Source organism: Adelges cooleyi, unplaced genomic scaffold (genome assembly GCF_023614345.1).
Source record: "Adelges cooleyi isolate 19-005CV unplaced genomic scaffold, UGA_ACOO_1.1 ACOO_flye_CR_arks_rails_tigmint_CR_PRNA_167, whole genome shotgun sequence".
Classification (NCBI taxonomy): Eukaryota; Metazoa; Arthropoda; class Insecta; order Hemiptera; family Adelgidae; genus Adelges; species Adelges cooleyi.
Window position 1 is genome coordinate 3,570,352 of NW_026095824.1, and position 15,560 is coordinate 3,585,911.

At 30.4% G+C, this 15,560-nt stretch overlaps 2 protein-coding genes across 5 annotated transcripts; both read right to left on the bottom strand.

Annotated features, from left to right (window-relative positions):
- Nucleotides 1–3,644: 3,644 nt before the first annotated feature.
- On the bottom strand, nt 3,645–7,937 carry LOC126832721 (uncharacterized). 4 transcript variants are annotated; one of them, XM_050563595.1, is made up of 12 exons: nt 7,831–7,937; nt 7,583–7,727; nt 7,347–7,434; nt 7,221–7,250; nt 7,093–7,122; nt 6,908–6,976; nt 6,589–6,621; nt 6,469–6,510; nt 5,805–5,855; nt 5,596–5,628; nt 4,369–4,458; nt 3,645–3,972 (listed from the first exon to the last, which is right to left on the bottom strand). In XM_050563595.1, the coding sequence occupies exons 3-12, from the start codon at nt 7,426–7,428 to the stop codon at nt 3,710–3,712; spliced, it is 723 nt and encodes a 240-aa protein (XP_050419552.1). In that variant the 5' UTR covers nt 7,429–7,434; nt 7,583–7,727; nt 7,831–7,937; the 3' UTR covers nt 3,645–3,709. The 4 variants fall into 4 exon arrangements, with proteins under 4 accessions (XP_050419552.1, XP_050419550.1, XP_050419548.1 ...); XM_050563593.1 differs by having other exon boundaries at nt 7,534–7,727; XM_050563591.1 differs by lacking the exon at nt 7,583–7,727.
- A 1,104-nt stretch (nt 7,938–9,041) lies between these two features.
- Nucleotides 9,042–13,172, bottom strand: LOC126832722 (uncharacterized). Its single transcript, XM_050563596.1, has 11 exons — nt 12,976–13,172; nt 12,384–12,471; nt 12,284–12,313; nt 12,156–12,185; nt 12,000–12,068; nt 10,985–11,017; nt 10,870–10,899; nt 10,664–10,714; nt 10,556–10,588; nt 9,952–10,041; nt 9,042–9,371 (listed from the first exon to the last, which is right to left on the bottom strand). Exons 2-11 carry the CDS (start codon nt 12,463–12,465, stop codon nt 9,106–9,108), a joined length of 714 nt encoding a protein of 237 aa, XP_050419553.1. The 5' UTR covers nt 12,466–12,471; nt 12,976–13,172; the 3' UTR covers nt 9,042–9,105.
- Nucleotides 13,173–15,560: the final 2,388 nt, after the last annotated feature.

Below are 15,560 nucleotides of genomic sequence, written 5' to 3' on the forward strand. Positions count from 1 at the left end.
ATGTTTATTTTGCGCCTCCCCCCCCCCGGGGCTCGAAGGTCTTTAAGTGTAATTTGCCCGTCCGAGTGTTAAGGGCGAAGCAAAAGAAAGCGAGGACATTAAAAACCATCACACACAAGCGTTTAAGACAGAACCGATCGATAAATACTGCTTGTTGTTGTTGTTGTCGAACAAACTCTTGTGCAGGCCTATCCGGGAAATTAGACAACGCTCGGTATGGTTTTATAAAAGTTTTCAGCTCATATATATTTTTTTCAAGTATCTCTTTAAGCACGATAAATAATTACACTCGCCGGAACTGCACGTGCAAGCCTCTCTCTCTCTCTCTCATTTTTTCTTTTCCCTCTCGGTCTCGGATTAAAATTTGCATAAGCTTTACTCGGCGCACCGATTAGGCCACTTTGGACCAAGTTATTGCCGACATCGCACGCTCTTTAGAGGTGCTACACATAACTTAAAATTTGTCGGTTAGGTTAGGTTAGGTAGGTTTTCGGCAATTTTTGAAATATTAGCTTTACTATAATCTTATGATTTTATACAGTGAAATATGGAATATTTTACCTAGACTCGGTCAGCCGGAATATAAAAATATATATTAAAATCTCAAAAACTCATTAACCGAAATTGCTTGAATGCAAATTTCCAAATCGTTATATATATATATATATAACATGCGTTTGAACTTGGTAATCGAAAAGTTCTTCGCCAAAAACCGACCGTCGCTTTTTGCTTCTCTTTGCGTGCCTGAAACTTTTTGCACAAAGTTAAAAACTGCAATAGGACATAATATACACTGATCGAAAGCATTATCATAATACACATTATATCGTACGCCATTTTTGAATGTAATAAAATAATTCTATTGCTCTTTCTGAGCGTCTCCGTTTACACAATATCAAATTCGGATGACGCCATAAAGGACGGTGTCGAACCGAGAATATTATATACCCAATTAACCTATGCCGTCCGTTCGAGGACCTGCCAGAGACCGACAGAATAAAAAATAATGACTTCAAATTCGGACTAATAAGTTAAATTAATAAAGGTGTCGAAATTCCTGTAAAAAAAAAAAAAAAAATTGTATATTATTCATTTGGTAAGACAATAAAGCGTATACTTGTACTTTATAATTGAGACACTTATTAGGTTATGGGCCCAAATCGTCTTTTCTTGCAAAATGCGTTTTTTTCCTGTAAACATTTTTTAATTTTTTATTTGAAACGTACTATAAATAGGAAAACATAATATTTTATTTTACTAGAAAAAGGTCCTAATACCTAAGTGTTATTTGTGTAAACCAAAGTACAACAGCTGTGGTTAAAAAAGTCGTACAAAGTAAAATAATGTGATAACTACTTTTAATATTGGTGTAATATTCTCAAATTCGACGTTATTGTTTTCTATACGACACTTTTATTTTTAAGCTGGTTAATAATATAATAGGTAAAGTGCATGATTTTGAATAAAAATGTTACATTTTTATACACGGAAGTATAACAACAGCAGCAATGTATATTCAATGGAAATCGATTTTACAATTTGTAGGTTTTTGTTCTGTAAACATGAATCCCAATACCTGATTTGCCATCGTTATCGAGGTAATATTACCAGGCTTTGTTTGTATTGTTTTTGCTGGAAACAAAACATAAAATCATAAAAACGATAATATTATTTGCCACTTTCACGCCATGAGTAAATAGCGTCTGGCCGCTGGAAGTTAATAAACCACAAATACCACAATGGGAAACGCTCCCATTTTGGCTAAGTCCCCAGGGAGTCGGAAGGCCAAGTTGTTTTTGGTAAAAATGTAAAACGGACATCATATTATATTTTATACACAATAGATGTACGGTGACCGTTTGACATGGCAAGAGAGTAATAGTCTATAATAAAAAAAAAAGTCAAAACTCATTGTCTTAGGGATGACAATGAAAGTGACAACTAACTTAATATCTGTTATCGGTCAAAGTGTTTATAATGATTTTTTTTTTAAATACAACTAGATTAGATTGTAATGAGAACCTATGAGCTACAATCACAGAATAGATGAAAGCAGACGGGTTACTTAAATGTAAACAAAAAAGTGACGGCCATTTTTTAACGACCTTACAATGACTTTACCTTAGCTTTTCTTATCTATTCAGTACTATCAGTTCAAAATAATGATATTACGGTTCGTATTTTTTTATGTAAATTGTTTTTAATTAGTTATAACTTCGTTTCGTTTTTAAGTTTACCCGTTCAATACCTCGTTTGGAGTAAAATTTGATTCGAATTTTTGTATAATTCCAGCTATAAAAAACGATTCCCTTGTGAAAATCTTTCGTTGTTGGTAAATAAATTCAATTCGCATATTATTTTGGGCTGATAATAAATTTGAAATAGGTTTTGCAAAGGCAAACGTTAGGAATGTAGTTTTTTTTTTTTTTTTTAAGAAATCCAACGTTAAATAATTTAATATGGAAAAATAAATATATATTATACTTATGAAAACGGTGATAAATTTTGGATGAAAAAAAAACCGTCGACTCGTCGCGTATGAATAATTCGATAGGTTTTGAGATAAATGGGGTTAAGTTTGTGCGTTTCGAAACGTTCTTTGGCGTAGGCCGTACACAGCCTTAAGGTCCGGCATTAGAGATACGATGGTCGGTAAAGTTTTTCAGTAATAAATCACGGTGTGAAGAATAATACATTTTTGTTTGCGCTGTCGGCTTAACTGGTAGCGGTCTGCGCTAATGGAATAGCTTGGTGGGGCAACGAAGAGAGTCGAAAAGATAAAAAGTTTTCCATAATCGGTCAATTACAGCGGTTCAAATAATAATAGCAGCAACAACAACCTTAAGAAAGGCTACCGGACCTAATGGTGACAATTACCGTTGTCTAGCAACCGGGCAGACGGGTTAAGTCGGGTCGCTTTCAAAGTGTGCACAATTTTCTCGCAACCGTTCCAGACCGCCTCGAAAAAGACCTCAAAATGACCTAAATCTTTGAATGCTGACGAAAGCTGTTTACCAACGAGCCACCCTATCATGGTTTATTTGAAAAACAGATACAGACAATAACTTAGTTTTCATTCCCCGATGGCATATTATGCACGGTGACGGTTATTAAATGGAATTCTAGTTAATACCACTCTGTAAAGCACATTATACGAGGAGACAGCTGGTGTCTTGACTATATACTAATGTTTCGTGCATATGCTATTGACTATAGTTTCGTTTAACAGTCAAACCATTACGAAGAGTCGTTCTCAATCATATAAGACCCTTGAGTTTCTTGGTTGAAATAAAATTCCATGAGCACTAGATAGAGCTTGTGCAAGGAAGACATTTTATTTAAACTGTGAAATTACAAATTATATAAACGAGTGCAAATGTACTATTCTGCGCATGCAGTTTTATCCATAACAACACTTATGATACTAATAACTTTGACCAATTTATGATTTGTTTTCTAAAAAACATTATCTATATTTTTGTTTACCAAATAATAGTACATAATATACGGAGAGGAGTTTTGTTTTGGGACAAAAGGCTTAAATACATAACAACATATTAACTGTTTGTAATTATAGGCGAAACGGTTTATTTTGAAAAAAATTTAGTTAATTGACAATTTTAATATTAAAGTAGAGTGTAAAAACCATTTAGATATAATAACATCGGTAAAATATCATTTTTGATATGTTATACCTATGATTCCTGGTCTACTGGTGCCCACAGCTTCTTAACTGGCCGACCATTATATCTCTAAGTTCTATAGCTGGATCGACGTCTACTCGGTAAACCCGGTCGCCAATAGGCCTGTATCTGCTAATACTATTGTCTACAGCAGTTAGGATACAAGTATTCTGGTCGCCAACCTCAGCAGATACTATGTAATTGTCTGGGTTGACCACACTATTGAATAATCCTACTGCGCGACACAAATCGCTAAATCTGGCCTCGTTGAAATCTGGTCCGGGTAGAACTTTAAAAATACAAAACAATTATTTCTAGTAAATCAAGTTGTATCACGTTTGAAATATTTCTATTACTTCATTCGCATTTATTTACAGATGTAAGTTTATCAACCTAGACAGGCGAATATGCATTTTAACGTACACTCAAAAACGAATACACGTCTAACAGTCCCATCAAATATTCATTAGGTTATTAATATTCTTTTTGGTGTTGCAAATTTGTCAGAGTAGGGGAGCGCTAACAATATCACTATTATATTATTGTACTGAAAAGCCAGTACAGTGGGGTTGAAGCATAGTGGAGAGGGAGTGTATCGCGCGGGGGGGGGGAGGTCACTACTAGGCTCGGTCAGTTTTTATATTGGCCATTTATATATAAATAGTTAAAAAAGCAAAATATTTACCTATATTGTTGATGATTAAACGGTATATAGTTTCTACAAAAGCATATTTTCTCTGTTGTCTAAGCTGCGGAAATAGTCTATCGCCATAATCTGCAAAAATAAATAAACGATGGATAGCAATTTATTTCTATAAAATGTTGCCTGTGTTATAGTTCCCTATGGAGGGTTTCAATACAGAACGTAACGTCAGCTATAAGTGAACCCAAATCGCAGTGTCTGATCGGGAATGGGCAGCTGAAATCAATGTCTGGAAGACACAAGAAACCAACAAACAGATTCACTATCAAATAAAAAATAAAAGAATCTAAATAGACTTGGTTGAATGCTTCGGTGCGACATGAAGTAGGAATATTTTTAGGAACTTACTGTTTGATGTAGAAAATAATATAATATAGTTTTATACAAAAATAGGGCCTGTATAAGTTATGAAAGTTGAAAAAATCGATATTTAAATAGACGCTTTAGTATATGAGTTTAAATCCAAAATCTTGCTCTAAGTAGTTTGCGCATGCGGGGTATCAACTTTTGAAATTTAAATGGGAACCCCCATATTTTTTTTAGATATTCTGTTAGATTATTAACTTGTTAAGAAAACTTTGGTTAAATTTCTGCCAAGTAGTTTCGGTAATATTATCGTTCAAAAATAACAAATTTTGACAATTTCATGCTTTTTGTGAGAGCCAAGACGCGCAATTAGCGTCTCTAAAAAAATAGTGTTTTTTAAACAAATTTCCAAATGATAATTAAAGTATTATTTCAATTTAATTGTGAATTTTTTATTTTTTTTTTAAATCATATTTCAGATGTTAAATTACACATCTGATAAAAGCCACATCAAATTATCTGACCTGTACACGCTTAAAAATGCATTTGAATAGAGCACTAACATGAACTTTAAATAGCAATAACTTTTGAACCGTATGGCATTAAAAAATTGTTTTTAACATTTTTGTATTTCAAATATTAATTGCTAACAGAATATCCCAAAAAATGTAGGGGTTCCCATTTAAATTTTTAAAGTTGATACTACGGATGCGCAAACTACTGAAGGTAAGAGTTAAAACATTAAACAAAAATCTTCTTTTTTTTCCTAGTTTCGAGGGGGATGAATTAGGTGTTTCTTTTTTTTTTTTTTTGAACTTAGAACTTATAGTTAAACAACTCCTATAAATTTTGATAATCTTATCTGAAGGGCTATTTACGATTGTAGATTAAATGCATGATTACTGTAGTTTGGAGCAAGTTCAGGCACGCTGAGAGCTGTAACAAAAGTATAGAATATCAATTAATAAACACTGCAAAAACACTCTACTAAGAACTAAGATAATTTGCACCAGTTTATCTGTGTATACTATTGAGTAACTTATTTTGTTATACTATGTAATTATAAAATTCGTAACTTATGTACATAAAAAAAAATTAGGTTTTATTCTCACTGGTGGCGTCTAATATTTCTTGTTGCATATCAGTCTGGTACTTTATGTATTCTAAAATTAAAAAAAAAAAAAATTGTATGAACATTATAGCTTATGATATTGTCTAACATGTAATTGAATCGCTTCATGCAAAAAAGGGCCTAATTCATCATTTTATCAAAAACATGATTATTACAGATTAGTCATCGACTTTACTTAGATGCATCGATTCGTGTTAAAAAAAAGTTTAGTCCCATTGCCAGAAATTACTAAGAAAATTATTGTTTTTTTGTAAAATGTAAAATTTTTTTTGAATTATGACAATTATTAAGAGGATAATATGTAGTATCTTTACAAAGTCATAGCTAATGAACAGATAAATGAAAATAAAAAATGTAAACGCTTACATATTTTAAAAATTGTTGTCTACATTTATGTGTATAAAAACATATTATGTTGCCATTAAAAAAAATCCGCTTTTTTTTGCTTACAAGGATTTGTGATAAAAATTTTCAAAATATTGAATAATGTAGTAAATTATGTACCGAAAAGTTAAGAAAAACATTTTTTTCAAAATATTCATATTTTCAGAGAAAGTGAGTGTCTTACGTTAATTGGATCATCCTGTATACATTAATGGCTCTGTGTAAATTATTATAAATAAAAAATATATTAAAGTAATTACGTTGCAGTTTTGTTAGGTCGAAATCGTATAAAGATTCTGAAACTAAAACCGAAAACACTTTATACTTAATATCAAAATACATGTTGAAATATTTTCATAAAATGCAAAGAAAACTATTACCCGGTAAAATAGCCATCATGAAAACCATATCCACTGAAATTAACATAATTCAAACTGATTATTAAATGATATTGGATTTTATTTTCACACTACAGGATGGTAATACATATGGGGATCTAAATATATATTTTTTGATTTTTTGACGGGTTTTCCCGGGTTTGCTTTAAAAATGTCTATAAAAACTAAAAATGTGTCCATAAATACAATGGAATTCCCGCTATAATATGTAAAATAACCATTCCTTATTATACCTAACCTAACATCAGTATTTTTTATCAGATTGGCTCACTTTAGATTTTTGAATAAAACTTATAATCACCCATCGAATATTTGTATTCTCCCTGTTCGACTCCACAAATAACTTTTTTAACTGCATTGGACAATACCCCTAGAATAAACAAATAATGGCTTAAGTTATTACAAAAAAAAAAAAACCCAAATAAAATCATAATAGACTTAAAAGTCTTCAGAGTACACCGTGCTATAATTTTAAATACAATTTACCTTTGCAGAAAGCCTTATCGATGTGGTTGTCTGTATTGAATGATTTAAAAAAAAAACATTTTTTTTTTTATTAACGGTCAAATTTTGAAAAATGTATTATTATTTTGAAAGAAATAAAATTTACTGACTTGTAACGACGACCTGTTTCTTGTGATCCTCTGTAAATTAAGTTAAATATTGAATTCTTTGTTTAGATTTTGAACAAACTCGAGTAGTAACTATGTGGGCACAAAGGTAAAAAATGAATAAGTTACCTATTAACGTTTTTCGATGGTCATTAAAAGCAAATGCCACGTTTACAAAGGCACAAGCTATTAAAGTGTAACAAAGTTTCATCTTTATCTGCAAAGAACAAGAAGAAAAATTATATTTTTTATGAGACACAATCGGCAATTTACTATTAGCCGAAAAGATTTTAGTTTTTCAGTAATGTGGAATAACTTTTCAAATTTTCTCTGCCTGGCCTACGATAAATCTTTAACCAGTGTACCGATTTCTTCGTGTAGCAAGCCTTTATGGTAACTTTTTGTATAGGAAGATGAGATATTAAACAGTTTAGTCAAACAAGTCAGCTCTTTTTATTCTTAAGTTAATTTATTTAACCGATCTATGTAACGAAATATCCGGTCTGGAAACTAAAAAAGAAGTACAAAAATACAAAATAATAGAAAATTAGAAGGAAAAAAACCATACAAAAATATTTATAGTCTACTTATAATTTTCGGTGGTGTTACTTACCGAAATCATACAAAGTGCAAGTGAAATATTGTTAAGCTAACTGTGGTGATGTGAATTTTTTTGTAACTAGTCGGTAGGTTTGTACAACGACAGAAACGTTAAAGAATCAACATGTATTGCAAAATTGACTGTGTAAGTTTAGTAACATAGCTGTCTTATTTTTTTTTCAATATTACTTTGTTTGTATTAGTCTGGCGTGGAGTATATAAATTATTTTTCACATTTATTGGTTTTAAAACCAATCGTTGTTTGCATTATACAATTGTAACAGTTTTACAGCGTATACGATTTTATATCTCCTTTTGTGTTTTACAGGTATTTGCCATTTTTCTTCGTAGCATTAAAAAGAAATATTACATAATTTAACTACTTTGTACTTTATTTATCGATATTAACTGTTATGAACGAAAAAAAACTCGTACCTAACTAAAAGTCATTAAATGTTTTTTATACGAATTAATAACAATTAGAAAAAATCCAAAATCGAATAACATTGTATTTTTTGGAAATTTCATAGATAATAATTTTTGTACTCCCTTTTGATTCTGCCCCACTACACCCCATGAGTTTTATTTAATAACATAAAACACATTATAATTGTAGGTTAGGCATACGAATAGTGTACTAAAATGCCAATAAAAAGTATATGAAACTTTGTCGTCATAATCATTTTTAAACCTGGATGATTGTTTTACATTATATTCACTTTATGCCATTTCGTATTATATTTCATAAATGTATATTTTGTTTTAAATTATAACAATTGTATACAATTCTCGGTCGTGGGGCACACGAATTTTCTTTTCGCATATTGTCAAGGCATAAAATCTAGGTGTATTTTGCTGTATCGCCTTCGCGATTTTGTTTACACAGCTGGTTAACGGGCTTAACCGATCGCCGGTAGCGAGACGTTCGTTTTTTTTCTATGAAAGTTTATGGATAAAAAATTATAAAATACATAAATATAAATTTATATTTTATAGGTGTTCACAGTTTTCCTCGTAATGCTAGAGAGATTTGCCATTGTTGTATTACAGTTTTCAATCATGTAAAATAGTAACTTTAAGAGTACATAATAGTACATAGATGGAGAGGAGTTTTGGTTGTGGCAAAGGCTTAAACACATAGCAACAAAACTGTTTGTAATCGTAAGCGAAACGGTTTATTTTGAAATAAATGTAGTTAATTGACAATTTTAATATTAAAGCAGAGTGTACAAATATAATAAAATCGGTAAATTATAATTTTTGATAAGTTATACCTATGATTTCTGGTCTACTGCCGCACTCTTCTGATAAACTGGACGGCCATTATCTCGCTACTAAATGTTTTAGGTGAACCATCTCCTATTTGGTAAACCCGGCCGTCAATAGGCTCGTATCTGCTAACTCTGTTGTCTACATCAGTTATGATACAAGTATTCAACTCGTTCACCTCAGCAGATACTATGTATTTGTTTGGGTTTATCACACTTTTGAATAATCCTACTGCACGACACACATCGCCGAATTTGGCCTCGTTGAAATCTGGTCCGGGTAGAACTTTAAAAAAAAAAATAATTTAAGTAAATCAAGTTATATCATGTTTGAAATATTTGTATTACTCCTTTCTCGTTTATTCACAGATGTAAGTATATTTGCCTAGATAGGCGACTGTGCATTTTAACGTACACCAAAAAATTAATAGATGTCTAACAGCCCCAAAAAATATTCATTAGGTGAAGATTAGATTATTTATATATTTTTTAGTGTTTTACATTTGCTACAGTAGGGGAGGGCTAATATAATCACTATGTTATTGTATTAAAAAGACACTACAGAGGGGTTGTGGCATAGTGGAGAGGGAGTATATCGTGGGGGGAGGTCACTTGTCTATATGTATCATTACAACTGAAAGTGACAAAAACACTTTCAAACAAATATGTATTATAATAAGTTTCTACGCGCTGTCAAATTATATATTATATTAAGTTACAAGCATATTTTATTTACCCACTTGGCACATTTAATACAATATACATGTGCAAACCCACATGGTTTGTCAAAACCCTTGTACACTTGGCTCGGTCAGTTTTTGCATTGGCCGTTTATATATAAATAGTTAAAAAAGAAAAATATTTACTTATATTTTTGAGGATTAAATGAATTATAGCTTCTGTCATATTATATTTTCTCTCACGTCTAAGATCTTCCAATAATCTGTTACCATAATCTGCAAAAATAAAATATAAACGACGGATATCAATTTATACATATATATTTATATAAAATGCTGATTGTGTTATAGTTTCCTACCGGGACTATTACTAATGGAATTAAACCAAAAATATATTGTTCGATAAGATTTTTATAAAATAAAGAAACATGCGAAAAAAACCAAAATCTGTAAGCATATTATACTATTAGGCTAGTAAGAATGAACAACACTGAATCAAAGAAGTAAATTATTTAATACTAATTTTATGATTGTGTTACGCTTTAATGAAACTTTGGTATGGTAACAAGTTTTCTAATTATTACCTTAAAATAATGATACAAATGATCAAATTTAAAATTTTTATAGACAACAACTGAAACGTCAATAGAAAATTAATATGGTCGTGCATTTAATGGCAGAGTTAAAGTGATAAAATAAAAACTTTAAACGAAAATTGCCATTTTTTTCCTACTTTCGAGATGGATGAAGTAGTTGTATTTTTTTTTTTAACTGAGAAATGCGTATTTACTGAAGATTGAAGGAAGTACAGGCACGCCGATAGCTGTAACAAAAATATAGAATATCAATTACAAAAGTCATAACTTATAAACGTGAAAAAATTAGGTTTTTATCTTACAGGTGGATGCTGCTATTTCATTTTGCATATCAGTCTGGTACTTTATGTATTCTAAAATTAAAATAAGAAAAACTTGTATGAACATTATAACTTATAATATTTACTAACATGTAATGTATAAATAAGTTTAAGCATTACATATTAATTTCAGTCATAAACAGCTCTTTGTAAATTATTATAAATATAAAATATATTAAAGTAATTACGTATCAGTGTTGGTATGTCGTTTACAGATTCTGAAATTAAAACCCAAAAACAAATTATACTTACTATCAAAATACATGTTGAAATATTTTCATAAAATGCTAAGAAAATTATTACCCGGTAAAATAGCCATCATGAAAACCATATCCACTGAAATTAACATAATTCAAACTGATTATTAAACGATATTGGATTTGATTTTCACTCTTCAGGATGGTAATACATAGGGGACTTTAGGAATATGTTCTTTGATTTTTGTACTTTGTATGTTTCTTCTGATAAGATGAGAGATAAGGAAAAGCAATAAGAGATAAGAGAAATGGTTTTTACTTTGGAACACAACCGAAAAAACCATTTCGGGGGAACATACCGACACCGACTATCATAACGAAAAACGAGATAGGGTTGAGGGTTAGAGATAGAGGAAGTGATAGATGGTAAGAGATAGGAGATTAGAGATAAGGGATGAGGTTGGGGATGAGAATGGGGGTGGGGGCATATATTTTGTATTCACAACGTTTAAAATATAAATGAATAATAAATTCAATAATTTAAGTGGCCAAATTCTCTATGAATTGTTTTGGGCCAGATATTATGAAAACACTAAAATGTTAGTCAGAAACTTGATATGTTTACTAGCCACCTTAAATACATAAAAATGTATCCCATGGTGTTGTGGACTTGTACGCAAGCTGTTAAAATATGTAATACCTGTGTGAAAACTTGAATAGAGCCTTGCATTTAAAAACAATATACCACCAAAAAAAAAAAAACATCTTTAACTTTTTATCAACCTTTTTTATTTTTGATGGATATTTTACAAATGAATCAAGATTTGAAAAATATTTTCTCGAATGGGTTAAAACCATTATTAAAATGGGCGCTAATGAGCAAAAGTGATAATTAGAATAAAATATGATAATTCGATTAAGTAAAATAAGGTGACATCAGTATTTTTTATCAGATTGGCTCAATTTAGATTTTCGAATAAATCTTTTATTACTTATATTACTGATAAACTTGCATAAGAATATTATATTATTGTGCAATTATTAAATTACAGTCAAATTCCTACTTCGACTAGCAGGTTTTTTTCTATTATAAATTTTTTTAAATACATAATTATAATTACCCATCGAATATTTGTATACTCCATCATCAGCTTCACAAATAACATGTTTAACTGCGTTGGGCAATCGCCCTAGAATAAACAAATAATGGTTTAAGTTAAAACGGTGACCATTTATACATTAAACTATACTAATTAGTAATTTTATAGATAATTTACCTCCCCAGTAAGCACTATTGATGTGGATATCTGTATTGAATTATTTAAAAAAAAATTGTTTTTAATTTTATTAACGGTCATATTTTGAAAAATGTAATGTTATTTTCTAAGAAATAAAATTTACTGACTTGTAACGACGACCTGTTTCTTATGATCCTCTGTAAATTAAGTTAGATATTGAATGTATTGTTCGGATTTTGAACTTACTCGAAAAAATGATAAAGTTACCTTTGAGATGTGGCAGAAAGTCAGTAAAGGCAAACACTACGTTTACAAAGGCAAACGCTATTAAAATGTAGTACAGTTTCATTTTTATCTGCAAATAATAATAATATTTTTTTTTGAGGCACAATCGTCAATTGACTCTATTAGACGAGAAGATTTTAGTTTTTTAGTGATTTGTTTGTAATTTTACTATTTCAAACGTTTTATAAAATAGTCGAATTACTACTAAACTTGTGTGAGACAATTTTGAGGTAGAGAACTACCACAGTATAGTAAAACCTTAAAAAAAAAATTTGACAAAAGGTTTTTTTTGAAATTATTTGTTATGTTGGTTTTTATTGTAAATCGAAGAGCTGAATCTAAAAAACATAACCTACATAAATCTTAAAACAATTTTGCGATTTTTTTAAAAATTATTTTCAAGTTGGAAAATGGTGTGTTGATTGCACTCGATTGAGCCAACACTGTCTATTTAATAAAATATCTGATCTGGAAACTCACAAGTTGTAATAAAATACAAAATACTAGAAAATTAGAAAAACCCAATAAAAAATTAATTTAAAGTCTACTTACAATTTTCGGTGGTGTTACTTACCAAAATGATACAACGTTTAAGTCAAAGATTGTTAAGCTGAATGTGCTGATTTGGATTTCTTGTAACTAGTCGGTAGGCCAAACGTTAAAGTATAATGTATTTTGCAGAATTTACTATGTGAATTTAGCAACATAGCTGTCTTTCTTTTTTTTTTCATTATTGTTTTATATTTGCATTAGTCTGACGTGGAATATGAATTATTGTTTTCACAGTTTATGGTTTCAAAATCAATCGTTATTTGCAGTATACAATTTTAACCATTTTTATAGCGCATACGATAATATGGATTTTAAGAAACATGAATATTTTTATAAAATTTAACTTTTTATATTCTAATGTAGATAATATAGCTCAGCCCTCGCTACACAATGATCCTAATGCGCTGGCTTTTTTGTTTTTTTATTGAAGTATTTTTGGTCTATACATTATGGCAAAAACATATTGTTAGGTTCCGTTTGAATCCATTTTTAGTTATATTCGCTTCGTGCGATTTTGTAGTATATTTCATAATATACCTACATTTTTTAAATTATATAAATTTTATACAATTCTCTGTCGCGGAGCATACAGTTTTTTATTTTACATATTAGTGTTACCGTGCAAATTGTCACGGCACAAAGTCTAGGAGTATTTTGCAAGCTTGTCTATGCGATTTTGTTTACATAGCTGGTGTCTTTTTGTGTCATAGTCGCCAAAAATTCATACTCAACGGGCTTAACCATCCCACCGGCAGCAAGACGTTCTTTTATACTTGTTTTTGTCTATGATATTTTTTTTTGGATAAAATATATGAATTTATACTTTGTAGGTATTCACCGTTTTCCTCATACTGATAGAAAGATTTGCCAATGTTGTTTTACAGTTTACACATTTTTATTATGCCGACTGTTTTACTATATCAAGTATGCATGACGCATTAAGTATGGTCTTCTGCATAAGCACATTAATCATGAAAAATATAGTGTGAAACTGCAAAAAATATTTATTTTTACTTATGGTACATATTTCTTGTAGAGAATTCAACAGATATCTGTTATTACTTATTTACATTGCTACATGCGTTGTAAACTATTCTGTTGGAAACACAATAGAAATTGAAAATTCGGTTTAACAAAAACCTGATATAAATCACTTTTGTGTGACCTTCAAATTTTAAACCGAACGTTTTTTTGTATAGCTGTGCTTTACAATCCAGTAAATTTATACAATAACAGTGTACTATATTAAACATGCATAGCGAAATTTTCAATTTAAGTAACAAAAGTCCTGATTAATTGAACAAAAAGTTATTTTAAGTTAACATTTAGCCCGAGGTCAACGCAAACAATAACCGAAAAACTTGATAAAAACCATTTGAAATTAAATATATTATTCATGTAGGCATCTCCACGTTTCTCACAGCCTATAATGTTAAATGTAATAGCTTAAATTAAAATTTGTAAAATACTGTTACAGTAGTTTTAATGTAAGCCCGTGTGCATAGGTGAACATTTCTCACATTTCACTGTACAGATTTTATATGAAAAAAAAAACCAATCGTTTGAGCTCCAAACGACATTATTGTATTCGTTTCATGCGATTTTCTATTATATTTTATACACTATCGCCATTTTACAAATAGCCGACCGTTTTATCCGATACCAAGAATTCAGTATAAATACCGTTTGATTGTTACATTAGAGAGAAACCATTGTCTACAAATAAAGTACCCAATGTAGCAATTCCAAGAGATATTTACTATGAATTGGTTACATTGCCACTGGCATCATGGAATATGCTGTATATTTAATGTTAGAATGTATTTAATTGGGTAGCTTAAAAACCCAAAACTGTCTTCTGGTACCTTCATTTTTCGACTTTCTTTTTAGAAACTGCAACATTTATTTTAATTATTTAAACTGACCTCACTTTTTCATGCGAAAATAAAGGTTAAAGAGCCCCATAAACGTCGTGAAATTACACAATGTTCCAACTGTCAGCAATAAGGTCACGCAAAATGATATTGTGCACATCCTCCTAGATGTGTTCGCTGCGCTGATTTCCATCCTTCTCTACAATGCACAAAGTCAATAGATATACCGCCAACCTGTGCCTTATGTGGAGGCGAACATACAACTAATAACCGTGGCAATTATAATAACTATACTGTAAACAAGCAGGATCAGCGACCCAGTGATATGACTCCATTCCCACCTAACGTCTACGACAGTGAAACATTTCCTATCCTCGCCCAAAACCCACCTAACCTTAAATAATCAAACAAAACAGGTTCTCAACTTATTTCTCCTGATAATATATCAAGTTATCAATAATTATCCTCCTTATTATCTTCTTATTAGTCCAACGAGTGGTTCTGAAAACCAATAACTGTGAAAAAAATAATTTATATTCCACGTCAGACTAATGCAAACATAAAATACATTGTATCTTTAAAATAATTTTGGTAAGTAACACCACCGAAAGTTTTTAGTAGACCAAAAACAATTTTGTATTGGGTTTTTTTCCAATTTTATATTATTTCGTATTTTTGTACTCTTTTTTAGTTTCCAGACAAGACATTTCATAAAATAGATAGTTTTGGCTCA

Coding starts and splice junctions, on each gene's coding strand:
- LOC126832721 (XM_050563591.1), bottom strand. Junction 7,123..7,220: donor GAAACAGGTCGTCGTTACAA/GTCAGTAAATTT, acceptor CATTCAATACAG/ACAACCACATCGATAAGGCT. Junction 5,629..5,804: donor AGAAATATTAGACGCCACCA/GTGAGAATAAAA, acceptor CTTTTGTTACAG/CTCTCAGCGTGCCTGAACTT.
- LOC126832722 (XM_050563596.1), bottom strand. CDS start 12,465: ATGAAACTGTACTACATTTTAATAGCGTTTGCCTTTGTAAACGTAGTG. Junction 10,900..10,984: donor CATGATGGCTATTTTACCGG/GTAATAATTTTC, acceptor TTTTAATTTCAG/AATCTGTAAACGACATACCA. Junction 10,042..10,555: donor TGTACTTCCTTCAATCTTCA/GTAAATACGCAT, acceptor TTATTTTTGCAG/ATTATGGTAACAGATTATTG.